Below are 26,033 nucleotides of genomic sequence, written 5' to 3'. Positions count from 1 at the left end.
AGTTGTAGCATATAATCTTTTAAATGTGTTATTGAATTTCGTTTGCTTGTATCTTGTTAAGTATTTTTACGTCTGTACTCATACAGGATATTGATCTGTAGTTTTGCCTTTTTTACCCCTTATGGTATCTTTGCCTGCAGCCCACTTCATTTTAAATCTATAATTGGCGGGGTGCGGTGGCTCACGCCTGTAATCCCAGCACTTTGGGAGGCCAAGGTGGGTGGATCACTTGAGGCCAGAAGTTCGAGACCAGCCTGGCCAACATGGTGAAACCCCTGTCTCTTTAAAAAAAAAAAAAAAAAAAAAAAAAAAAAAAAATTCTTTTAAAAAGAAAATCTATAATTAAGAGAAGGAATAAACCAATTCTTTAATTTTTTTTTTTTTTTCTTGAGACTAGTCTTGCTCTGTCGCCCAGGCTAGAGTGCAGTGGCGTGATCTTGGCTCACTGCAACCTCTGCCTTCTGGGTTCAAGAGATTCTCCTGTCTCAGCCTCCCAAGTAGCTGGGATTACAGGCACCCGCTGCCGTGCCGGGCTAATTTTTGTATTTTTAGTAGAGACGGGGTTTCACCATCTTGGCCAGGCTGGTCTCAAACTCCTGACCTCGTGATCCACCCACCTTGGTCTCCCAAAGTTAAGGAATTATAGGCGTGAGCCACTGCGTCCAGCCACCAATTCTGTAATTCTAAACTGGTCAGAGTAGTGCCAGACCAAGAATACTATCAAGTGAAACTTCAAACTTTCCGGAGACATAAAATTCGTGACTTATTTTGTTACTTAAATTTGAAAGATTGCCGCATTGTCTCCATCACAGAGGATGTTGTATACTTGGCCCTGAAAAATGTTTGACTAGGGTTCCATAATGGTCATGTTTAGGTCAGACAATAATTTGGACTCATAATTCCCCAGAAGAGAAGGTTAAGGGTCCCAAGAAGATAATGGGGCACGGAATATAGGAACGTGTAGGATATGAGCTTCCTTAATATAGAACAAAAGGTTTTTTCTTAACTTCCTGTTTCATTCCATCTTCCCATCAGAGAAAAAAACTTAATCTCACTTTGCATTTAAAAAAATTCTTCCAACAATGTATTTCTGTACGTGACTCTCATTTTATTGTTTCTCAGACATTTAGAAACCTGGGAGAGCAAAAATTCATGGCATAATTGTGTTTACACTGATAGTTTCAAGTTACTCTAACACTAACCAGCATCAATTCCTAATATTCATTCAAAATGTTAGCACTGGTGCGAAGAAAGGAATAGGAGGCCAGGTGAGGTGGCTCACACCTGTAATCCCAGCACTTTGGGAGGCAGAGGTGGGAGGATCACTTAAGCTCAGGAGTTCAAGACCAGCCTGGGCAACATGGCAAACCCTGTCTCTACAAACAATAGAAAAATCAGCCAGGTTCGGTGGTGCACACCTGTAGTCTCAGCTACTTGGGAGGCTGAGGCAGGAGAATTGCTTGAACCTGGGAGGTAGAAGTTGCAGTGAGCCAAGATCATGCCTCTGCGCTCCAGCCTGGTGACAGAGCCAGACCCTGTCTCAAAGGGAAAAAAAAAAAAAAAGTAAAAAGGAAACAGGAAATGAGAATAGTTCCATTAGGTCACACAGCAAGCCAGTGATGGAGTGGAGCTGGCAACAATTCTGATGGCATCTCCTTCCTTCTTCCTGCCCCTTTTGCCATCTTACATACTTGTGAAAATATAACTTGATGAAGGCAAGAGCGCCACGGCATGGTGAAGCCTCAGTCTGCCGCAAAGCAGGAAGCCATTTTTCCCTTACTGGCTATGGGGAACCCTATGTAACGGTGACTGAGCTTTTTCCTTAGTTGCTCTTGTGCAGCATCTCACTCATATGATGTAATGTAACCTGGACACGAGCAAACCACTGTGAGAAATGAAACTGTAAAAGTGGATAGAAAGGGGGCAAAAAAAGTGGATACAAAGTGAGGCAGGCATACTTAACAGGAAGAAAAACTGGTAATGTGGCACTCTTTCAGTTAGGCTCTTTCACTTGGGTGGAGGTCTGGTGTGCCATAGCAGTTCTGCAAGCCCGCCAGAGAAATCCAGCGATGGGAGTACAGTACCTTCACTGTCTAAACTTCCTCCCGACCAGTGAAGTGAACGTAGCTAAATGGGCAGCGCTGGCTCGCTCCTTCAGTCGTATCTTTTAACATGTGAAGTACCGTTCTCATACAAGCCCACTCTTTGAAGTTTCAGGATTTGTTGGAAGACGGAATAGAGGGTGGCTGTTGCCAGACCTGTAACTTGTAGAGTTGTGAGCCCAGCCATCTCCTGGGCTCTTTCTCAGGTTCTCTCAGAGTTTCCGGGAGAAGGAACTGCCAGCTTCACTTCTGTAGTGCCCCTATGCCTACTGGGCCCTTGTTGCAGCTTGGGAACTGGGGGTGGGCACTAGAGACAGACCTTCTAGGACCTGGGTCTTCTTCTGGCTTGGCCACCCCAGGTCAGTCAGCTCTGGCAATGGAGGGCTCCAGCTGATCTTCCGGCTGCGGAAGGATGACTAGGCAGGGTACCACAAGGCTATCCCTAAGTTATTAGGTTGGAAATTGTCAATATTTGATCATTCTGACCTTCAAAATAGTGATTTCATATGGTTCAGCTTAAATTCTTAATAAGGGTAAAGAAAGGAAAGAAACGGAAGCTCAAATAATCGATTGCCTGCATTCGGAAGCTGAATATGTTTTCCAGAACATAGTCTCTCCATTCATTGTTTAGTCTTGTCGAGGCTCTTTTACCAGTTGAATTGTGTCCTCCCAAAAAGGTATGTTGAGATCCTAATCTTCAGTATCTCATAATGTCACTTTATTTGGAAATACAGTTTTTATAGAGGTAATCAAGTTAAAATGAGGTCATTCAGGTGGGCTCATTATGACCAATTTCCTAATAAAGGGGGAGATTTGGACACAGAAATAGGTATGCACAGAGGGAAGACACTGTGGAGACACACAGAGGGAATGCCATGTGAAGACAGAGGACTGGAATGATGCATATAGAAGCCAAGGAACACCTGAGGCTCCCAGAAGCCAGGAGGGAAGCACGGACAGCTACTTCCCCAGCACCTTCAGAAGGATAATGGCCTTAGTCAACACCTTGATTTTGAATTTCTAGCCTCCAGAACTGAGAGACAACGAGTTTTTGTTGGTCTAAACCACCCGGTTTGTACTACTTTGTTATAGCAGCCCCAGGAAATGAACACGGGCTCCTTCCAGTGATGAAAACCTATGCTGTTGGTAAGACACAACAGCACAGCCTGTGCTAAAAATGGCAGTGGTTTAATCTCTAGAATCCTAGACAACAGATTTGAGGTATCAATTCCTATAGGATCTAGTTGTGCTTCCTACTCTGACAAAAAGATTCACGTGTTCAGATACAACAAACCTAGCTTTCTAACTTTGCATACGCACACGCCTGTGTGTACTCCCACCGTGTATTTATTCTTCATGCCTGGTTTTCTAGCATTTTCAAGTTTGCAGTAAAAGTTTCAATACACATTTATTTCTCCAGTCCGCAGCGGAGCAGATGTTACACACGTACAGCAAGAGCCCACTGAAATCTCAGGAGAAGCAGACGCATATCCTAAGGGGACACAAAGAGGGTTTTTTTGTCTTTTTTGAAACGGGGTCTCATTCTGTTGCTCAGGCTGGAGTGTAGTGGCATGATCTCAGCTCACTGCAACCGCCACCTCCTGGGTTCAAGCAATTCTCCTGCCTCAGCCTCCCAAGTAGCTGGAACTATAGGTGCACACTGCCATGCCTGGCTACTTTCTAATTATTTTAGTAGAGACGATGTTTCACCATGTTGCCCAGACTGGTTTTGAACTCCTGAGCTCAGGCAATCCACCCGCCTCGGCCTCCCAAAGTCCTAGGATTATAGGCGTGGGCCACAGCGCCCGGCCTGAGTTGTTGATATGCTCGCAGGAAGTATTTCTGTGTTAAAAAGTTGAGAAGGTGGAAACGGAATCTCCTTCTATTCGGAATGCTGTTTCAGAAGGTCATTGCTGGCAGGCTTCTCCCTACAGGGATTCGGCAGTGACGAAGCAGAGTATTAGGGGGACAACCGCGTCTTTTGGCGGGGAGAGAGCCTTACGCAGGACGGGATGGAGTTCATCAGCAGCTCTTTATGTCAGACTTAGGTTCCAGCTTTACAAATAAGCCTAAACAAACAAAATAACAGCAGATGATTATATGTCAACTAACTTCAATCTGAGGGACTACTTTAAATAGAAAGACATATACAAAAGAAGGATTTGAGAGTCACATTTGTACCTTCGGTCTATCTGTCCACTCTCATTTTTCAGCCAAATCAAGAATCAACTTTTGAAGATCACAATACTGTATTACCTCTCCCTGGGTAACCAGGTTCTCACCGCTTGGCCATTTCATGGTTGATTACTACTTCCATTAGAGATAGAGAAATGCAAAGAACTAAAATTACAAGTGAACCATCTGGCACCTTTATGATATTGAAAGGTTTAGTGAGACAGAAAGTATAAACTGCAGCCTGGAATGGAGTTCTTAAATTGACTGTGGATTTAAATTATTATTTACCACCTGCTCCTTTTATCCATCATTCCTGCAAATGCTTGATACTTAAGAGGAAGTTACTTTCTTAAACAAGATATAAAGATACAAAAAGCATTGGCCATAAAGGGAAAAATCTAATAAATGCAACTAAATTAACATTAAAAGCTTCTGTTCATAAGGAAGATATCTTAAAGCAAATAAAAGACAACTTACACACTAGAAGGATGTATGTGTAACAACTTATATATCCAACGAAAGAATTGTTCTAATATAAAATATATAAAGAACGCTATAAATCAGTCAGAAAATGAGAAAAAAATTGAAAAAAAAAGGTAAACAAACAAAAATTTCACTGAATGGGAAAAAATATAGTCAATAAACACATGAAAAGACACTCAGTCACATAGGTAATCAGAGAAATGCAAATGAAGATCACATCGAGAAGCCATTTTATAACCATTTGACTGGCAAAAATCATGAAGTCTGACTTCACTAATTGCTAGAGAAGATGAGAATCAAAAGAATCTCATATATTGCTGGCGGGAGTTTAATTGGGTACAGCCTTAAAAAACAATGTGGCATTCCTCTGTAAAGCTGCTATACACTCACAATACCCTGCTACCCAGAAATTCTACTCCTAAGTATACGCCAAGCTCTCGCCCATGCACACCACCAGGAGACATGAACAAGAATGTGCACAGCAGCACCATTTGTAATAGTCAGAGGCCTGTCATCGGAAGAGAGACATTCATTGTGGGAAAGTCACACATGGAGTGTTACACGGTAGTTCAAATGAGTGAATACAGCCAACAACATGGATGAAACTCAGTACTCCTGGGAAGTACACAAGTCATGTGTGTACTCATGATTTTCCTGAGACAATCTACACACACATAAGTGTAGACACATTTTTCTTATTTACGGCATCACAACATTTCACAATTTTTTAATGGCACACACATATAATATAGTTCATAGGTGAGCTGTAGTTCTTTAACCCGTCTCCTATTGATGGATAGCTATGTTTTGTCAATCTTTTGCTATTGCAAATAATGTTGCATGAGTGACAAGCACAAATCCTATAGCAGTCTAATACATCGTAATTTTGCACAGTTACTATACCTGTGAGACAAAGTCCTGGAGGTGGGTCAAAGGGCACCTCACTTTGTAAATTTTTTTTTTTTTTTTTTTTTGCAAAAGGTGGCTGTCACCCAGGCTGGACTGCAGAGGCATGAATTCAGCTCACTGCAACTTCCGTCTCCCGGCCTCAAGGGATCCTCCCACCTCAGCCTCCCAAGTAGCTGGGACTACAGGTGCACACTACCATGCCCAGCTAATTTTTGTGTTTTTTGTAGAGATGGGCTCTCGCCACATTGCCAAGGCTGGTCTTGAACTCCTGGGCTCAAGTGATTCTCCCACCTCAGGCTCCCAAAGTGCTGGGATTATAGGCGTAAGCTTCTGCACTGGGCTGTAATTTTGATAGATGTTGGCAATTTGCCCTTTACTAGCAATGTATAAGAATATTTTTTTTGAGATGAATTTTCACTCTTGTTGCCCAGGCTGGAGTACAGTGGTGTGATCTTGGCTCACTGCAACCTCCACCTCCCGGGTTCAAGCGATTCTGTTGCCTTAGCCGCCGAAGTAGCTGGGATTACAGGCATGAGCCATCACGCCTGGCTAATTTTATATTTTTTAGTAGAGATGGCGTTTCTCTTGCCGGGCGCGGTGGCTCAAGCCTGTAATCCCAGCACTTTGGGAGGCCGAGGCGGGTGGATCACGAGGTCAAGAGATCGAGACCATCCTGGTCAACATGGTGAAACCCCGTCTCTACTAAAAATACAAAAAATCAGCTGGGCATGGTGGCGCGTACCTGTAATCCCAGCTACTCAGGAGGCTGAGGCAGGAGAATTGCCTGAACCCAGGAGGCGGAGGTTGCGGTGAGCCGAGATCGCGCCATTGCACTCTAGCCTGGGTAACAAGAGCGAAACTCCGTCTCAAAAAAAAAAAAAAAAAAAAAAAGAGATGGCGTTTCTCCATGTTGGTCAGGCTGGTCTCGAACTCCTGCCCTCAAGTGATCTGCCCATCTTGGCCTTCCAAAGTGCTGGTATTACAGGTGTGAGGCATCACACCTGGCCAAGAATATCTTTAACTTTTTCTTTGCATGACAGGGAATGAAGAATTTTTGGGCATGTATGGGTTATAATACAAAGGCAAAAAACCAAAGCAAACCAAAATACCCCCGTCCCCCACAAAACCCAAACCAACCGATCAACAAAACTGACAACCCAACCCAAACAAACCTGAAGAAGTTCAGACCAGCTACTTACTTGTTGCCTCTGAGTATAGGGTTTTCTCATCAACACTTTGAACACTACAGGAGATAAAAATTTTCCTTCCTTCAACTTTATCAAGTTGGCAATTTATCACAACAACAGAACAAAGAGGGACAGGTCTGCAGAATAAAAAGAAAAAGAAAAAAAATATCAGTTGTTATCAACAGTAAAAGATGATCAAGTGCATGACAAGGGGTAGAAATTTATGACACCTGACAGCAATGAGCACTGACTGCCTTAGACAACACATTCCTCAAGGGCTCTGACACCAGCAGCCTCTCATGTCCCATTTCTCCCAACCACCACTGCTCTCAGGTGGCTATTGGGCTGCAGTCTCTGGATGCCTCTCTGGGCTTGTTTCAAAGGGATCATCAGGAATTCCAGCTCTGTGATGGCAGAGACTATCCTATCTGGAGATCTACTGCAAAGTCCTAAGGGAGCTAAAATCCTTTAAAGAAGTGAAAACAGTTCCAACACATGGTCCCAGGCAGCTTCTCTCATTTCTTCTGTCATATCAACATTTCTCATCCAATTCTGAGTAATGGTCACTATAAAGACACCTGATAGCAACAAATTGCTGGTAACAGCTTACTGCACTAAGCCAGTACCGTCCAATAGAACTTTCTGTGATTATACATATGTTCCATATCTGAGCTGTCCAATATGGTAGTCACATGTGCCTAATGAGCACTTGCAATGTGGGTAGCATAACTGAGAAGCTGAGTCCTTAAATTTATTTAATTTTAATTAATTTATACTTTAAATAGCTACATGTGACTAGCGGCCACAGACGTTTCTGGGAGTCCTGGAGATACATATCACACTGAAAAGGGTATGTCTTTAAAGGTGAAATTTCAGCTGGTAGAAACAGAAGGTAGAGCACAGAAATGTGTTTTGTGCCCCTGTGGTACCACCAAGTGGATGACAGAACTACTCCAGGCAGAAAGGAAGTTATCGCTGTGATGATCTCTCTGCCCAGTTTTCCTTTCAATGGCCTTTTAATACTTCCACTCCCATTAGCTTTTCCTTTGCTCTTTTGCTGAGCCAATTCAAGGTTTACCAAGACCCAGAGAACATTAGGTGTTCTCATCTGCCTAGGATCTCCCTTTTTTACTAACATGACTCTTTTCATTTATCCACCCCCTACCCTCCCTTCATTCTCTCTTTCATACACTCATGTACCCCTTTTGTCACAGAACCACCTCTCCCTCATTCTTAGCCCATGTAGGTTGACTGGCATTGAATGATGATCCCCCCACTCCACATACACATAGTGATTGGTTGTGGGGGTGAGCACACTCTAAAACAGCGAATCCTGGACTTGTGCTGGAGACCTTGGGGCTGGGTTCTTTTCCTCTGAGGCACTAGGGTTGCTAGACACAAGCCTGGCTGGTCTGGCCATTGTGCCACTACACTGGGAAAGGCTATGCGAGGATGAAGCAGATCTAGAAGGAAGTGTGGCTGAGATTCCTAATGACATTGCTGAATATGCACCCAGCCACACCTGACTTCTCAACCATACAAGCCAATATATTCCCTTTTTTGCTTAAGCTAGTGAGAGTTGAGTTGGCCTTGCAGCAGAAAGTCCTAGATTAGTATAGAGACTAACAGAAAATGTTTCAGAAAATACAAAATAATGTAACAACTATAATGTATAATTTTCGAAATGTAACTAATATTTAGGCACAGATCAGTTTGATTGGCATAGGAAACTGGCTTTAGCTCGTTTTCCTCAGTCTAGGTTTGCTAGACAACTTAATTAGATTTGTATTAGAGGCAGAAAAGTGGTAACAAAGATAAAAGCAACATTTAAAAAGAAAAACCATATATTTGTATGTTTATATATGTCTATATACACGCACCCACACATATACATACACAATAGAAAGGCATAACAAAGCCAAAAGATAACTCTTTGAAAAGACTAATAATCTCTGGCAAGATAGATCAAGACAATGAGAGAGAGCATACATAAATACTATTGTGGCCAAAAAGGATATAGATTTAGCCGAAATTTTTAATAATTGAGAATTTGTGAATATTATGAATAACTTTATGTCAATTCATTTGAAAATACAGATGAAATGGAAAAAATTTCAAAAATGTTATTAAAACTAAGAATAATAATCCCAGCACTTTGGGAGGCCGAGGTGGGCAGATCACGAGGTCAAGAGATCGAGACCATCCTGGCCAACATGGTGAAACCCTGTCTCTAGTAAAAATACAAAAATTAGCTGGGCATGGTGGCACGCGCCTGTAGTCCCAGCTACTCGGGAGGTTGAGGCAGGAGAATTGCTTGAACCCAGGAGGTGGAGGTTGCAGTGGGCCAAGATCGTGCCACTGCACTCCAGCCTGGTGCTAGGTGACGGAGTGAGACTCTGTCTCAAAAAAAAAAAACCAAAAAAACAAAACTAAGAATAAAATGATTAGAAAGCCTGAATAGTTCAATAAAGAAGACACTGAGGCTCTAAGAGGAAGAAGTAGTCACACTCTGGAAGGGGTCTGGGTCTCTCAATCACTTCGTGAGGGCAGGAGAACAACATGGGACTATTAGGTAAACCAAAAAAGCCTACAGGTTTAGGATAGTGAAATGTAGGAGTTACACTAGCTAGTGTTACTCTAATTTACTATGGATTTTTTTTTTGAAGTGATTTTATTTTTTGCCTCAAATTTAATGTGGCCACAGAACTTTGCTTCTAAGATTCTGATTCTGAGGCTGGGCGCGGTGGCTCATGCCTGTAATCTCAGCACTTTGGGAGGCCAAGGTGGGTGGATCACCTGAGGTCAGGAGTTTGAGACCAGCCTGACCAATGTAGAGAAAACCTGTCTCTACTAAAAATACAAAATTAGCTGGGCGTGGTGGTGCATGCAAGTAATCCCAGCTACTCAGGAGGCTGAGGCAGGAGAATCGCTTGAATCTGGGAGGCAGAGGTTGTGGTGAGCCGAGATCATGCCATTGCACTCCAGCCTGCGTAACAAGAGCAAAATTCTGTCTCAAAAAAAGAAAAAGAAAAATTTATTGAGACTTAATTTATAAACATGATCAATTTTTGAAAATGTGTGCTGGGTAAAAAAAGTATGTTTTTCTGTAATCATTGGATACAGAGTTCTATGTTCGTCTAATAAACCATTCTTGTTATCTTGTGGTGTTTAAATCCTCCATTTTCTAATTGCTTTTTCTTTTTTTGGAGACAGGGTCTCAGTATGTTGCTCAGGCTGCAGTTCAGTGGCTATTTACAGGCGTTATCATAGTGCACTGCAGCCTTGAACCCCTGGACTAAAGTGATCCTCCTACCTTAGCCTCCCAAATAGCTGGGACTATAGATGTGCACCACCTCACTTGGCTCTGATTCTGTTTTTTTTGTCTGCTTGACCTATCAATAATTGAGAACAGGCCAGGCATGGCGGCTCATGCCTGTAATTCGAGTACTTTGGGAGGCTAAGGCAGGTGGATCACGAGGTCAGGAGTTCGAGACCAGCCTGGCCAGCATGGTGAAACCCTGTCTCTACTAAAAATACAAAAAATTAGCTGGGCAAGGTGGTGTGCACCTGTAGTCCCAGCTATTCAGGAGGCTGAGGCAGGAGACTTGCTTGAACCAGGCAGGCAGATGTTGCAGAGAGTCAAGATCGTACCACTGAACTCCAGCCTGGGCAACAGAGCGACTCTGTCTCAAAAAAAAAAAAAAAAAAAGCAAACAATGTGTTGGAATCTCCACTATATAAAGGTGAATTAGTCAATTGCTCCCTATGATTATACCAATTGTATTTAAACTCTTTGACTTTATTAGATGCATATTGATTTAGAATTATTATTACCTACTATTGAACTGAGTATTTTATTATTACAAAGTAGCCTTCTTAGTCCCCAATATTACTTTCGTTACAGCTCATTATTTTTTCTGATACCTGCTTTCTTCTGGTTACCTTTTGCCTAGCATATTTTCCCTTCCTTTCAAACTTTTTGGTGTCACTTAAAAAATATGTCTCATATAGTTTCTAGTTTTTTACATTTAAAATTCAATTTTATAATCTGTCGTTGAACTGATGGTTTGGTCTATTTATAGAGTGCCATTACTGATTTATTTAGAATTATTTCTATCATCTTATTTTGGCTTTTTATTTGACTTGCTTTTTCTAACCCTTTTTCTCCTTGCTTTTTTAGAGATTGAGTTTTACTACTTGTTTGATCTTGTACTGTTTTAGACATTAGTTACATACTCATTTTAATCATTCTCCCCACTGAAAAATATGATGTATAAATATTAACTCTGTTCATCTCCTCCCAAACTACATGCTATTGTTGTCCAGTATTTTAGCTGTCCTTTTGTTAGTCACTATGGCTTATTTATTGTAAATTTTTACTTTTTATTCCTTTTAGAGATGGGTTCTCAATCTGTCCCCCAGGCTGGAGTGCGGTGGCGCAATCACAGCACACTGCAACCTTGAACTCCTAGGCTCTAGTGATCTTCCTGATCAACTTCCCAAGTAGCTAGGACTACAGGCATGAGCCATTGCAACATGCCAATTCTCAGAATTTAGACATCATTATTACTTATAAAGTCTATTTAGATTTCATTTATCTACATGTTTACCAATTCATTTGCTCATGATTCTTCCTTTCATTTTCCTGCCTGTTGGGATTGCTTTCCTTCTTTCTGAAGTTCACCATTTAGGAGTTCCCTGGGTGTTGTCCTGCTGTTCCGTAATTTCTCTCCATTTGTTTGAATGAAAGCACCTTCATTTTGCCCTGATTTTTGAACTTCAGCTTTAGTTTAGACTGACATTTTCTTTTGGCAGGTGTTTTATTGTCTTCTGGCTTCTGCTGTTGCTGTTGAGAGGTTGACTGCCAGTATAATGGTGCCCTCATGCTTCTAAAAACCAAGATTGCTCTGTAATGGCTGCTCCAGCCTGGCTCTGCTTTTAGGATCTCTTTGTCTTAAGTATTCTCCAATTTCTCTTTAATGTCTCTAGATATACTTTTAAAATCTAGCTTGATATATATTGCTTTCTATATTGTCAATTTGTGATTTTCTTTAGTTCTCAAATATGCTCACCCATTATTTCCTTAAATACTGAATCTCTGATTATTCTATTTTTCTAGGACTCTAATTAGAGCATATTTGATCTTTTTATTTGTCTACTATAGCTTCAGCTACATTTTCCATTTCCTTTTTTCTCTGTGCTGGATTCAGGGTAATTTCTCTCTCTTTCTGCTAAACCTAGATCTGAAAATAATAATTAAAAAGCTTCATTTAACATATTAAGTTGCTAGCTCTAAATACATTAACTCTGATCCTCTAAATATATCTTTAAGAAAAGTATTATTGTCTTTGGTTAATGGATGAGGAAACTGAGGCCCAGAGAGGTTAGGTAATTTGCTGAAGCTATATGGCTATTTTGTGGGACACGTGGGATTAAAATCTCCATTGGTCTGATACAAAGTTCCATTTCCCATTTTGCATTTCAGCTTGTTCCATCTGCCAAATGACTTAGTTGAGGTGGGCATGTTGATCTACTGATGGGATATATCTCAATACTAAACTGGAACAATCGAGCTGGTAACTAATTTAGTGTATTTACTAATACAACTACCACCACCATCACTGAGCATATGGATCTGACGAATGAACACCTGATTAAATTTCAGTGGAAGGGGAAAATAACTTGTAGGGAGAAATGATTTACTGGGCTGTGAGATTATAAAAATCATGAGAGTTTGTTTTATTTTGCTTTGAAGCTACCACAAAGAACTACCTGAGACTGGGTAATTTACAAAGAAAAGAGGTTTAATTGACTCACAGTTCTGCATGGCTAGGGAGGCTTTAAGAAACTTATAATCATGGAAAAAGTGATGGGGAAGGGGAAGCAAAGCATATCTTACATGAAGGCAGGTGTGGGGAGGGGTTATGCCAAATGCTTTTATTTATTTATTTTTGAGATGGAGTCTGACTCTGTTGCCCAGGCTGAAGTGCAGTGGCACATTCTCAGCTCACTGCAACTCCCAGGTTTAAGTGATTGTCCTGCCTCAGCCTCCTGAGCAGTTGGGATTACAGGCATGCGCTGCCACGCTTGAGTAATTTTTTTGTATTTTTAGTAGAGACAGGGTTTCACCCCGTTGGTCAGGCTGGTCTCGAACTCCTGACCTCAGGTGATCCACCCACTTTCGTCTCCCAAAGTGCTGGGATTACAGGCGTGGGCCACTGTGCCTGGCCTGCCAAACACTTTTAAACCATCATATCTTCTGAGAACTCACTATCACTAGAACAGCTTGGGGGAAACCACCCCCATGATCCAGTCACCTCTCACCAGGTCCCTCCCTCAACACATGGGGATTACAACTCTAGATGAGATTTGGGTGAGGACACAAAGCCAAACCATATCAGAGTTACAAAACGTCTAACTAAATTTTTACTAAGAACAAAGGATTTAATTGTGCTTTTTAATTTTTTTTTTTGAGATGGAGTCTTCCTTGCTCTGTCACCCAGGCTGGAGTGCAGTGGTGCAATCTCAGCTCACTGCTACCCCCACCTCCCAGGTTCAAGGATTACAGGCTGTTGCGTGAGCAACAGCGTCCAGCCTCATCTTTTATTTCTTTTAATATCTCATACTTTATCTGTTTATATTGTGTATTTGATTATCATGGTTTGATACCTGTTTATATTGTGTAGTTGATTATCATATTTTATTTGTTTATATTGTGTATTTGATTATCTAAAAATCCCTGAGGGTCTAAATTTTATTTATTGTTTCTGTTGACAGTCACCCTTGGTCCTTTCTTTCCTTGTGTATTTGGTACAGGATCTACTTGTTTTGAAGGAGGAATGTCCTTTAGCATTTCTTTTTTCTTTTTTTTTTTTTTGAGACGGAGTTTCACTCATGTTACCCAGGCTGGAGTGCAATGGCGCGATCTCGGCTCACCGCAACCTCCGCCTCCTGGGTTCAGGCAATTCTCCTGCCTCAGCCTCCTGAGTAGCTGGGATTACAGGCACGCACCACCATGCCCAGCCAATTTTTTGTATTTTTAGTAGAGATGGGGTTTCACCATGTTGACCAGGATGGTCTCGATCTCCTGACCTCGTGATCCACCCGCCTCGGCCTCCCAAAGTGCTGGGATTACAAGCTTGAGCCACCGCGCCCGGCCCTTTAGCATTTCTTGTTTGCCATGTTGCATGAAGAAATCAGAACTGGAGCTTCCCAACTCATGTGTCATGAGTGGGTCATTGGCATGCTGAGATACTTACCCTTTCGGCTGGCTAGTCATCACTAGTTATGAACTACTTTCTCTATTTATCTTAATGTGCTAGGCACAAGGAAATAAACCCAATGGGATATTTGGATGAGAGGGCTGGAAATTATTTGAAATCATTAAGGAATAATCTTGCTTCTTAAAAGAAGCAGAGTAGATTAAGGCATCTGATAATTAACTGACACTTCGAATTATCTTCAATTAAAATTTAATCCCAGACTTTTACCTGTATGTAGCTTCCTGAAGGGCCATCAAGTAATCACATTAAATTTAATATTATTATTACTATTATTATGAACCCAAATAACTGTATACAAAAAACCAGAGCCTGATAAATATTAAATTCTAAACTACTTATATAATCCAACATTTTATTCTGGTCTTTAGTCGTCAACTAACAGAAGAGAATGGAGGCTGTGTGTTGTCATTAGGAGCATCAGCTGGTGTCATAAGATGTGAGTGCTAATCCTGACTAAATTGCTTCTACCCATATAACTTCAGGTAAAACTTGTTTTCAGGATGTTTTCCAACTGTGGGGAGCAAATGAACAGCAATGCAAGTGACTTTTGTGGATGATTTCTCGGGCAGGAAAAGGACTAGGCATAGAGTCTGGCAGGTTCTGCTTCCCATTTTGCATTTGAGTATGTGCTTAAGACACAAGCATTTTTTGAGCTAAATGGCAATCTAAATACTTCATTTGAGCCTGTTTTCAAAGTAACCTTTTACATTTATTTTTTAGGAAGCATGTTGTACTTCATTATTCAACTTTATTTGAACATGGAAAAATATTTTTAAAAACATGGAACATAGAAAAATATTAAAAACTTAATTTTAATATATTCCTTATCATGTTAAGAAAACCCAGATTTCTAGAATTTAATTTATAGTCATAACTAATATGAAATATTGACCATCTGTAAATACGTCAACTTTCCCCAAATTCATCTCTAAAATAAATGTAATTGCTATTAAAATCATTAAAAGGAGGTACCTGGATGTTCTCACTCATAAGGAGGTGTTAAATAATGAGAACACATGGACACAAGGAGGAGAACATCACACACTGGGGTCTGTCCGGGAGTGGGGGGCAAGGGGAGGGATAGCAGGGGGTAGAGCAATAGGGGAGGGATAGCATTAGGAGAAATACCTAAGGTAGATGACGGGGTGATGGCTGCAACAAACCGTCATGGCATGTGTATAGCTATGCAACAAACCTGCACGTTCTGCATATGTACCCCAGAACTTAAAGTATAATAAAAATAAATAAATAAATAAAAGGAGGTACTACAACAGTCTGGGTTTAGAGGTTAAAAATCTAAGGCACAACTACGAATAGAAAGAAACTTTCTCAACATAATAAAGGCTATTTATGAAAACCCTACAACTAACATCATGCTAAATGGTAAAAGGCTAAAACCTTTTCCTTTAAGATCAGGAACAAGACAAGGATGCCCACTCTTGCCACTTTTATTCTACTTGGTACTAGAAATCCTAGCCAGAGTAATTAGGCAAGAAAAAAGAAATCAAAGGTATTCAAATTGCAGAGGAAGAAGTAAGTATAAGGATCTGTTTACAAATGACATCACTTTATATACAGAAAATCCTAAAGATTCTACAAAAACCTGTTAGAATGAATAAACAAATTCAGCAAACTTGTAAGATGTAAAATCAACACATAAAAATCAGTTGCACTTCTATACACAAACAATGACTAATCTAAAAAGGAAATTAAGTAAACAATTATGGCCAGGCGCAGTGACTCTGTAATCCCAGCACTTTGGGAGGCCAAGGCAGGCAGATCACTTGAGGCCAGGAGTTCAAGACCAGCCTGGCCAACATAGTGAAACCCTGTCTCTACTAAAAATACAAAAAATTAGCCAGGCATGGTGGTGTGCGCCTGTAATCCCAGCTACTTGGGAGGCTGAGGCGTGAGAAAAGCTTGAACCTGGGAAGTAGATGTTGCAGTGAGCTGAGATCATGCCACTGCACTCCATCCTGGGTGACAGAGTGAGACTGTCTGAAAAATAGAAACAATCAAAAAGAATAAAATACTTAGGAATACACTTAACCAAAGAGGCAAAAGTCTTGTACACTGAAAACTACAAAACATTTTTGAAAAAAATTTAAGACGTAAATGTTAAGACATCTGTGCTTGTGGATTGAAAAGACTTGGTGTTGTGTGTGCGGTTCTTTTTACAGTTGGGGTCTAGTTCGGATACCCACCCTAGAGTGCAGTAGCATGACCCCAGCTCACTGTAGCCTCTAACTCCTGAGCTCAAGCAATCCTCTCAAGAAGCTAGGATTACAGACGTGCACTGTTGGGGCCAGCTAAATTTTTTAAAATTAATTTCGTTATGTAGTACGTGTTGGTGCTCCACCCAGAGCCCCTTGGATCCTTTTTTCACTTGTTTTGGTTATTTTTCCTAAAGTCTGCTTTGCTCAAACAGAGACCCTTAGAAATACCTGTAAATTTATGATCCCTGGGATGTCCCTGATCCCATGACTGATACATGCGAGAGTATGAAGACTCTAGCTGCCTTGTCTGAGACAAGAGACAATTCTGAGGCATAAATTTCATGCCAGAGCTCCTTTGTATGATTCAGCTAAAGCTATGCTTTGGTGGACTTTGAGAGTTCAGCCTTGGTTGACTTCTTCAACGTCCCTGTCCTTCTTCTCCCACTCCCTTGCTAGTTTCCTCTGGGAGCATTTCTTTAATAATCACTTGAACACAAATCATGGTCTCAAGATCTGCAACTGGGAACCTGACTTAACAACACCTAAGGAGAAACAGAGAATTAGTATGAATTTACCTTTTATAATTGATGTTGAGATTGGCAGTCATGACAACTCCCCCAGTGATTACCGCACACGTACCAGTAGTAGTATCAACAATGGTTGCAATGGCGCCTCCATGAAGGAATCTAGTTACAACAGGAGGGGAGGAGAAATGATTTCAGAAGTTCTGAAGATAGAGAGCCTCTCGAAAGAGAAAAATTATCCAAGCATCTTCACACAATACACTTATGAAAGGTCCACTTAACCCATGTTCAGTGTACTGAATGACAAACACTATGTCCCCAACTTTATTTTGTTCACAGCATAATAATATAAAGTATTTGTAATAAAACCAGAACTTAATAGTAACCAGATCACAAGCAAGCAAAAAGCTAAAATATAATTTAGAAAATTTGTATTATGTTTTGATTATTAGTCAGGTATGGTGTCATGTGCCTGCAGTCCTGGTAACTTGGGAGGCCGGGGTGGGAGGATCACTTGAGCCCAGGAGTTCGAGGCTGCAGTGAGCTATGATCATTCCCTTGAACTTCAGCCTGGGCAACAGAACAAGACCTTGTCTCACAAAACAAAACAAACTATACATATTCATTGTTTAGAAATTTAGGTAATAGAAATAAGAAGAAAAAAGAAAAAAGAAAAAAAAATTTGAGACCATAATATTACCCACCTAGTCAGTGACAAGCCACTGTTAACACATTAATGATATGCTCTCAAATTATACTCTATTGCCCTGTGTCCTATAATATTATACATCTTCTTTAATATATTAAATATTTAATCATATAGTAGTATAAACATCTTTCTATGTCAATATATATCTACATGACCATTTAAAAGTCTTCATTGTAGTCCATGAACAGGACACATGGGGGTACTGTAAGATAAAAGTCTTTTAGATCCACACTTTTAGGCTATCATTCTTACCCAGGTGCTCCTTCCAGGTGAGGGCCTCCTTGAAACAAGCAAACCATCCTTTTCTCAACATCACTGTAGAACATTACGTATTCAAAGCCTAGGCCTTCATCAAAGCTTCTGGTGAAGAGCTGGGCCTTTGACGTTTGTTCTTCTTTCATGTGCTTTGGGTCTATAGAAAATGAGGTGGATGGCAAATCAGAAACAAGGGTAAGAGAAATGCCATGGCAGAGCCAAGTACCTGGACCTTGCTAGAACCACCTGTCAATGATTGATTAAAACGTCCACAGGGTGCAAAATTGAAAGGAATGGGAGGGTCTCAACAAAACAGAATATAGGATCTTTGCCCCTGTGAAATTAACAGTCCAACTAGGGACAGAGTAAACAGATATGAAATCAAAACAAAGTATCCACACATGGCAATCAGGAATATAGGATACAAATGCTAACAACATACTGAAAAAAACAGTATAGTATAGACAGAAATCCTTCTTGGAAGAACTGTGGTTTCAATGCAGTTTACAGAAAATAAAAAATGTAACAGAAAGGAGGTTTCCTTGGCAGACATGAGTTTACCCTATCGGTTATAGTGAATCAGCAATGGGTCAGTTGAGCCCAATACTCATGTGACTGTGACTCTAAGCCCCGCAAACTGGCAGCTAGAGCCATTGGGGTTCATGAAATAAGATTCTGGTTTGTAACTAGCCTTTTTTTTGAGACGGAGTTTTGCTCTTGTTGCCCAGGCTGAAGTGCAATGGCACAATCCTGGCTCACTGCAACCTCCACCTCCCGGGTTCAAGCAATTCTCCTGCTTCAGCCTCCCGAGTAGCTGGGATTACAGGCATGCACTACCACACCTGGCTAACTTTGTATTTTTAGTAGAGAAGGGGTTTCTCCATATCAGTCAGGCTGGTCTCAAACTACTGACCTCAGGTAATCCTCCTGCCTTGGCCTCCCAAAGTGCTGGGATTACAGGAATGAGCCACCACGCCCGGCCAGTAGCCAGGCTTTAAAAAGAAATAGAATACTTACATAACAGAACCACATATTCTGGGTAAGTACTAGTCCACTTGTTTAGATACAGTTGTTTTCCTCTTATACAATTGTGAGCAAGTTGGAGGAACTGGACTGAGTCAAAATATAGGTCACTTCAAAAGACTGAAAGCTATTGCTCTCAAGGAATGGTGCATTTATCCTTTCACATCTATTTTAAAATTTAATCTCCCGGCCGGGCGTGGTGGCTCACGCTTGTAATCCCAGCACTTTGGGAGGCCGAGGCGGGTGGTCACGAGGTCAAGAGATCGAGACCATCCTGGTCAACATGGTGAAACCCCGTCTCTACTAAAACTACAAAACATTAGCTGGGCATGGTGGTGCGTGCCTGTAATCCCAGCTACTCAGGAGGCTGAGGCAGGAGAATTGCCTGAACCCAGGAGGCGGAGGTTGCGGTGAGCCGAGATCGCGCCATTGCACTCCAGCCTGGGTAACAAGAGCGAAACTCCGTCTCCAAAAAAAAAAAATTTAATCTCCCATACTCACCTTTCTCTCACAGCTCATCATGATTTGCCATACATAAAACTAAGTTTCTTTTATCTGTATTGAGTTTACAGTTACAAACTTGGAAAAGGATACAGATGAGAAGATCCAGAAGTAGGGAGGGGGACAGGAAGGATGAATTTTACTGAGGTCCTGAGCATCCCGGGGCAGGCACCCTGTCTTTCAGACTTTGTATACCCAACAAATGGCACAGATGTGCACATGCTGCATACACTTAAGCAGTTGTTGAGTGAATTGATGGTTTAGAAGGCCATCAATTGGGGATCAGTATTATGGTATTGTGGAAAGAATCTTGGCCTGTGAGTTGGGAAAATTAAATTCTTGGCCTACCTCTGGCCTATAACTCACTCTTTTGCCCCATACTTTATCCTTACAATGAGGAGATAAAACAAAATGAGCTCTAAGATCTCTTTCAACTCTGACATTCCAGGACTTCAGGATAAGATAGGTATCAAGTGCTTCTAATGTTTTTACTTAAGAGTTCAAGGGCCGGGCGCGGTGGCTCAAGCCTGTAATCCCAGCACTTTGGGAGGCCGAGGCGGGTGGATCACGAGGTCAAGAGATCGAGACCATCCTGGTCAACATGGTGAAACCCCGTCTCTACTAAAGCTACAAAAAATTAGCTGGGCATGGTGGCGCGTGCCTGTAATCCCAGCTACTCAGGAGGCTGAGGCAGGAGAATTGCCTGAATCCAGGAGGCGGAGGTTGCGGTGAGCCGAGATCACGCCATTGCACTCCAGCCTGGGTAACAACAGCGAAACTCCGTCTCAAAAAAAAAAAAAAAAAAGAGTTCAAAATTTCTGGTCTAGATTTCCAAACCTTGTGCTTACTTTATAAAAATGAGAAAAAATAAGGTCTGGGTTGAGTCAAAATGTAGGTCACTTCAAAATAGGGACTGAACAAGAGGGTGCATTTGTCCTTTGTGATGGTGAAAGAAGTTTGTTGGAAATGCAGAATCTCAGGCTCTACCTCTGACCTCCTGAAGCAGAACTTGCATTTTAACATGATTCCTAGGTGCTACATACTCTTTTTTAAGTCTGAAAGGCACTAGTATTTTAAGGCATGGGACAGCACTGAAAATAGCAGTGGAGTAACATGATGAGATTTGCATTTTGAATCATTCTGACAGGTGAGTGGAAGAAGGGCTTTGAGGAGGATAAGAATGGAGGCAGGAGATGAGACTACAAAAATCACAATCACCAAGCTTATCTGCTGAATGGGGTGATTTTCTCTAGCAATGCTTAGCTTCATGAAAGCCTGTGCAAAGAAATGATGGCAGGCGGTTGGATTCATCTAGGGCTGGGGTTTTCCTAGGTTGTGGGCTACAGAAGTTCAGAGAGATGAGGGCTATGGGACAATGAGAAAGTATAGGACTCAATGAACTCAGAAGGTCTAAATGAAATAACTATTGTTTCTGAGGGGCCTTTCAACAAATAAGCTGCTGAAAGGAAAAATGTTGTCATCAGAAAATAGGATGTTTCAATGTTGCATTTGGAGGCTGTGTACTTTCTGAAGATAAGGCTCCCATGAGATGTTCATGGGAGTGTGTGGCTGGAGTTGGGGGAAAAGAAAAGCTCAGAGGTGATGAGGAAGCACATAAACTGAGGAGCCACTGTGTGGATCCTCCAGTTGCTGACAACGGTGAACGGTTAGGTAGAGAGGAAGACAGCAGATTAGCTGCTGAAATACTCAACACTGAGGGAGAGGCTGGCATACGACAGCAACAAGGGGAAGAGGAGGAGGGTGACAAAGTTAGATGGTATAATCTCAAAGAAACAGGGCTTTTTTTTTTTGAGAAAGAATCTTGCTCTTTTACCCAGGCTGGTCTCAAACTCCTGGCCTCAAGTGATCCGCCTATTGTAGCCTCCCAGAAAGGTGGTACAGATGTGAGCCGCCACTGCGCCCAGTTCAGAGGGCTTTTTAAGATGAGGGGAAGTAATGGTTTGAAAGCAAGTGTGGGTAGCAAAGAGGACCTCAAACTCCTTTTGATTCTGAGAGGGTCAAAGTTTAGTCAAGACCAAATGAGGGTTGGATGAAGAAATGAGCAAAAAACCATGTAGGAATGGAACCCTGGAAAACATTGACATTTAAGGAGCAAGTAGAAGGAAGAGGGAAGATTGGTCTGAAAGGTTTATGAAAGCCAAGAGAAAATGTCTCAATAAGAATGAGACCACCAGGGAGGTCTAGTACAATAAGTGCTGAAGAATGCCCACTGAATTTGGCACTTTGGTCACTAGTGGCTTCAATGAAGACATTTCAGTAGAGCTGTTAGGGTAGAAGCCAGATTACGCTGGGGTAAGGACAGTCAGTTGTGTGATGTGCTAATAGTTGGAATATAATTAGTAATTCAAACTACAAATATTTCCTCTTCATTTATAACACAGAATAATTCTTCACTCTAGATATATCAGAGATTCTGCAAAGAAACCTAAGAACTCTGTAATTTTTCTTGATTAGTTTTATTTTTGTTTTATTCATTATTCATTCCTTCAGCAAATACTAAAGTATCCACCATGAGGAAATTGAGGCACAGAAAGGTAAAGTACCTTGCTCAAAGTTGCACAGCTTTAAATTGTGGAACCAGAATTTGAACCCAGGCACTAAATTTCAACCATTAAATTAAGAAGTTGTCAACTTTTGGATGGCCTCTAAAGCCAAGAGACTGCATGAGATTACCAATGGAGTGTGGAGAAGAAAGGAGTACTAAGGACTGAGACTTGGGGGAACCCTAATATTAGGGGTTTGAGGATGGGGAGGAACCATCACAAGAAATTGAAAAGGAGGGACCAGTGGAGTGGAGAATGTGGTGTCCTGGAAATTATGTTCAAGTAGAAAGGAGTCACCAGCTGTGCCAAAAGCTGAGAGGTGAGTGGACTCAGCAACATGAAGGTCACTGGCTCCCTTGACAAGAGCTGTTTGAGGGAGGGGGTTCAAGGCAGACTGGGCATGGTGGCTCATGCCTGTAATCCCAGCATTTTGGGAGGCCGAGGTGGGTGGATCACTTGAGGTTAGGAGGTCAAGACCAGCCTGGGCAACATGACGAGACTCCGTCTCTACAAAAATACAACAAATAGCCGGGTGTGGTAGCACGTGTCTATAGTCCCAGCTACTCAGGATGCTGAGGTGGGAGGACTGCTTGAGTCCAGGAGGCGGAGGTTGTAGTGAACTGAGATCATGTCACCGCACTCCAGCCTTGGTGAAAGGGAAAGACTCTGTCTCAGGAAAAAAATAAAAAACAAAAAAAAGAAAAAAAGTCCAGGCGTGGAGGCTCACACCTGTAATCCCAGCACTTTGGGAGGCCGAGGTGGGCGGATCACTTGAGGTTGGGAGTTCGAAGCCAGCCTGGCCAACCTGGTGAAACCCCATCTCTACAAAAAATAGAAAAATTAGCCGGGTGTGGTGGTATGTGCCTGTAATCCCAGCTACTTGGGAGGTTGAGGCGGGAGAATCACTTGAACCTGGGAGGCGAAGGTTGCAGTGAGCTGAGATCATGCCACTGTACTCCAGCCTGGACAACAAAACCAACCCCCCGCCAAAAAAAAAAAAAAACCCAAACAACAACAACAACAAAAAAACCAGAGCGAGACTGGAAAGAGAAATACAGTCGTGGCATGTTTGTATGCTGATAACAAACATCTGAGATGGATGTCCTTCAAGTAAAATGGAATGCAGCTTGGTGTCCCTAAGAGTGTGTACAGTTCACTCACAGCAAGAAGCAGCAGAACGTCAGGCACAGATGCAGGGGGGAGAATATGTGAGGCAGTGGGAGACTGGTCTCTTCCGACTGCTTTTATTTCTTCTTAGTGAATCAGGAAGTGAGACCAACTGATGGTGAGAAGGGAAAAGAAAGTATTAGAGGCATAAGAAGAAAGAAAAAGGCAGAAAATAGTCATTCAGGAACGCAAGAGAGTGAATAAACTGGGGAAACATGAAGTATGGTTTCATGTTTCAGGCAACATTAAGGGCCTTCTTTTTCTTTTTGGTGGGGGGGTGAATGGAGTCTTACTCTGTTGGTCAGGCTGGAATGCAGTGGTGTGATCTTGGCTCACTGCAACCTCTGCCTCCTGGGTTCAAGTGATTCTCCTGCTTCAGTCTCTCAAGTAGCTGGGATTACAGGTGCCTGCCACCATGCCCAACTAATTTTTTTTTGTATTTTTAGTAGAGAAGGAGTTTCATCATGTTGGCCAGGCCGGTCTTGAACCCCTGACCTCAAGTGTTCTGCCCTCCTCAGTCTCCCAAAGTATTGGGATTATAGGCGTGAGCCACTGTGCCTGGCCCAAAGGCCTTCTTAAAGGTCATTTTTAAAAAACCAACCACTACCTAAAGATGTGTTTGGATGATTAAAAGATAATAAGTAACTCAGAAATATCTGTGTACGATTCAATATACTATAATGATAGATACCTGTTATTACATATTTGTCAAAACCCACAGAAAATATAACACCAAGAGTAAACCCTAAAACAAACTATGGACCTTAATTAAGAATAATATATCAGCCGGGCGCGGTGGCTCAAGCCTGTAATCCCAGCACTTTGGGAGGCCGAGGCGGGTGGATCACCAGGTCAAGAGATCGAGACCATACTGGTCAACATGGTGAAACCCCGTCTCTACTAAAAATACAAAAAATTAGCTGGGCATGGTGGCGCGTGCCTGTAATCCCAGCTACTCAGCAGGTTGAGGCAGGAGAATTGCCTGAACCCAGGAGGCGGAGGTTGCGGTGAGCCGAGAACGCCCCCCCACACTCCACCCGCGAGGAAAAGAGAAAAAAACCTCCTTAAAAAAAAAAAAAAAAAAAAAAAAAAAAAGAATAATATATCAATAGTGGCTCATCAATTATAACAAATCTACCACAGTAATGCAAAATGTTAATAATAGGAGAAATTAGGGGTGGGGAGGAGATGAAGGGTATATGGGAACTCTCTGTACTTTGGGCTCATTTTTCTCTAAAATCATAACACTAAAAAAAAAGTAGTAAAAATACACAGAAGGATAGCAAGTGCCATGTGTGTGTTTTGGGTGTTGGCCTTGGGGATTTAGATACCGGGGGATGAGGGTGTAACCCAAGTGCTCTGAGCTTCTTAGGGTGATAGAATCAGATACGGGATAAAGGGTGAAATGAGATTAGATGACAGCCGCAAGACAGAGAGGTGTTGAGGTTGTAGGAGGGAGAAGCTCTCTGGGGCCCTTTCTTCTCTCCTGCTAATGGTGATAAGAATGCCAGGGCAGTCTTATCCTTGACAATAGGCTTCATGCTCTCCTACAATCTGAAATATTTATTGCCATTTTTTAGTCTATTAAACTGGCGACTACAGAACTATAATCCTGCATTACACTCTTTCTTTTTTCAGGTAGTAACTAGTACTTCAATCTGTTCTTAGTTTTATATTTGATGCTCAGATATATTAATGGGAAAGTGGCTGTTTCTACCAAGAAAATGGGTTTGGAAGTCCTTAACCCTTAGAGCACATCCACGTTTATATGAAGACAAACGTTTCCAGGAGCCATCTTCACATTTCTTTGTAAACTGGTCAAAGAGAAGTCTTAGGTCCTTGTTCCAGCTGGGGTTGGGGACAGCATAGTCCTTATGAAAGACTTCCTCAGAAGAAAATGACCTCTAAAAGACAGAAGAGAAAGAAGAGTAAGTAATGGAAGGTGCATTCTATTTCATAACATATTCTCTCAATTTCTAAGACTATCTTGTTGCTTTTCTTCTCCCCAGAAGCCTGTCACTTCAAAATGGAAGGGAATTTCAGGGATCACCTGGTCCAAACTCCTTGGGAAAATGAGAGATTGAGAGAGGGAAAATGATTTGCACAACATCACCCAGTGAGCTATTGGCCAAGCCAGCGTTATGCTCAGGTCTGCTGAATTCATTCTTTTTTCCAAACTTTAAACAAGCACAGGTGAGCCCAGCACACTGGAGATGGAGGTAAAGAACAGACATTATCTTCCATGTAAAAAGTGCTTCCAGGCTCTGCACAGGAAGTTAGAGGATAAGGAAGAAGTATTAGAATAAGGAGTTCAGGAGGGGGTCCTTTGACCTGAATATTGATTAGACAAGCAGAAATTAGCCAGCTGGAAAGAGTATTACAGGCAAACAAACAAACAAAAACACTGTGTGGGATACAGTTTGGATGTGTGTCCCCACTCAAATCTCATACTGAAATGTAATCTTCAGTGTTGGTGGTGGGCCCTGGTGGGAGGTGACTGGATCATGGGGGTGAATTTCTCATGAATGGTTTAGTACCATCTCCCTAGGGATCCATCAGGAGTGGGGCCAAAGGAGCAGGGAGTAAAACTTCACAGGGAGAGGGAATTCTCTAGCTGAACTTTGTAACAATTTGAACCAGGGAGCTGGTTCAAATTGTTACAAAGTTCAGCTAAGCCAGAACTTGGGGAGGGTGTGAATCCGGTTTATAGACTTCACAGTGGAGGAAGAACTAAAGCCCTTTTCTTTCCCAACTGGGAGATGGAAAGCCTCCAAGAAGTTTCCAAGCCCATCTTGCCCTCCACTTGGAAACAGACTTTGGCTGTTGGGGGGGGGGGGGGGGGGGCACTGTGGGAGTGAGACCGGCCCTTTAGTTTGCACAGGAGCTGGGTGAGGCCTGTGACTGACGGCTTTTCCCAACTTCCCTGACAACTTGC

General features: G+C 41.9%; 1 protein-coding gene across 2 annotated transcripts in view; it reads right to left on the bottom strand.

Annotated features, from left to right (window-relative positions):
• Window positions 1-3,183: 3,183 nt before the first annotated feature.
• Window positions 3,184-26,033, bottom strand: part of THEM4 (thioesterase superfamily member 4) — a 33,529-nt gene continuing 10,679 nt past the window's right edge. Inside the window, exons 2-6 of one of the 2 annotated variants that reach the window (XM_032267561.1) lie at window positions 24,816-25,004; window positions 17,841-18,000; window positions 16,931-17,041; window positions 6,869-6,993; window positions 3,184-4,171 (exon numbers count right to left, since the gene is read on the bottom strand). In XM_032267561.1, coding sequence (XP_032123452.1) covers window positions 4,125-4,171; window positions 6,869-6,993; window positions 16,931-17,041; window positions 17,841-18,000; window positions 24,816-25,004 — 632 coding nt within the window. In that variant the 3' untranslated portion in view covers window positions 3,184-4,124. The remainder of the gene's footprint in view (window positions 4,172-6,868; window positions 6,994-16,930; window positions 17,042-17,840; window positions 18,001-24,815; window positions 25,005-26,033) is intronic. The other variant, XM_032267560.1, reaches the window with a different exon arrangement.

The sequence above is a fragment of the Sapajus apella genome, unplaced genomic scaffold, assembly GCF_009761245.1.
Source record: "Sapajus apella isolate SASKATOON/1434 unplaced genomic scaffold, GSC_monkey_1.0 scaffold169, whole genome shotgun sequence".
Lineage (NCBI taxonomy): Eukaryota > Metazoa > Chordata > Mammalia > Primates > Cebidae > Sapajus > Sapajus apella.
Note: the sequence above shows the minus strand (reverse complement) of the source record. Positions and strands in the feature narration are given on the sequence as shown.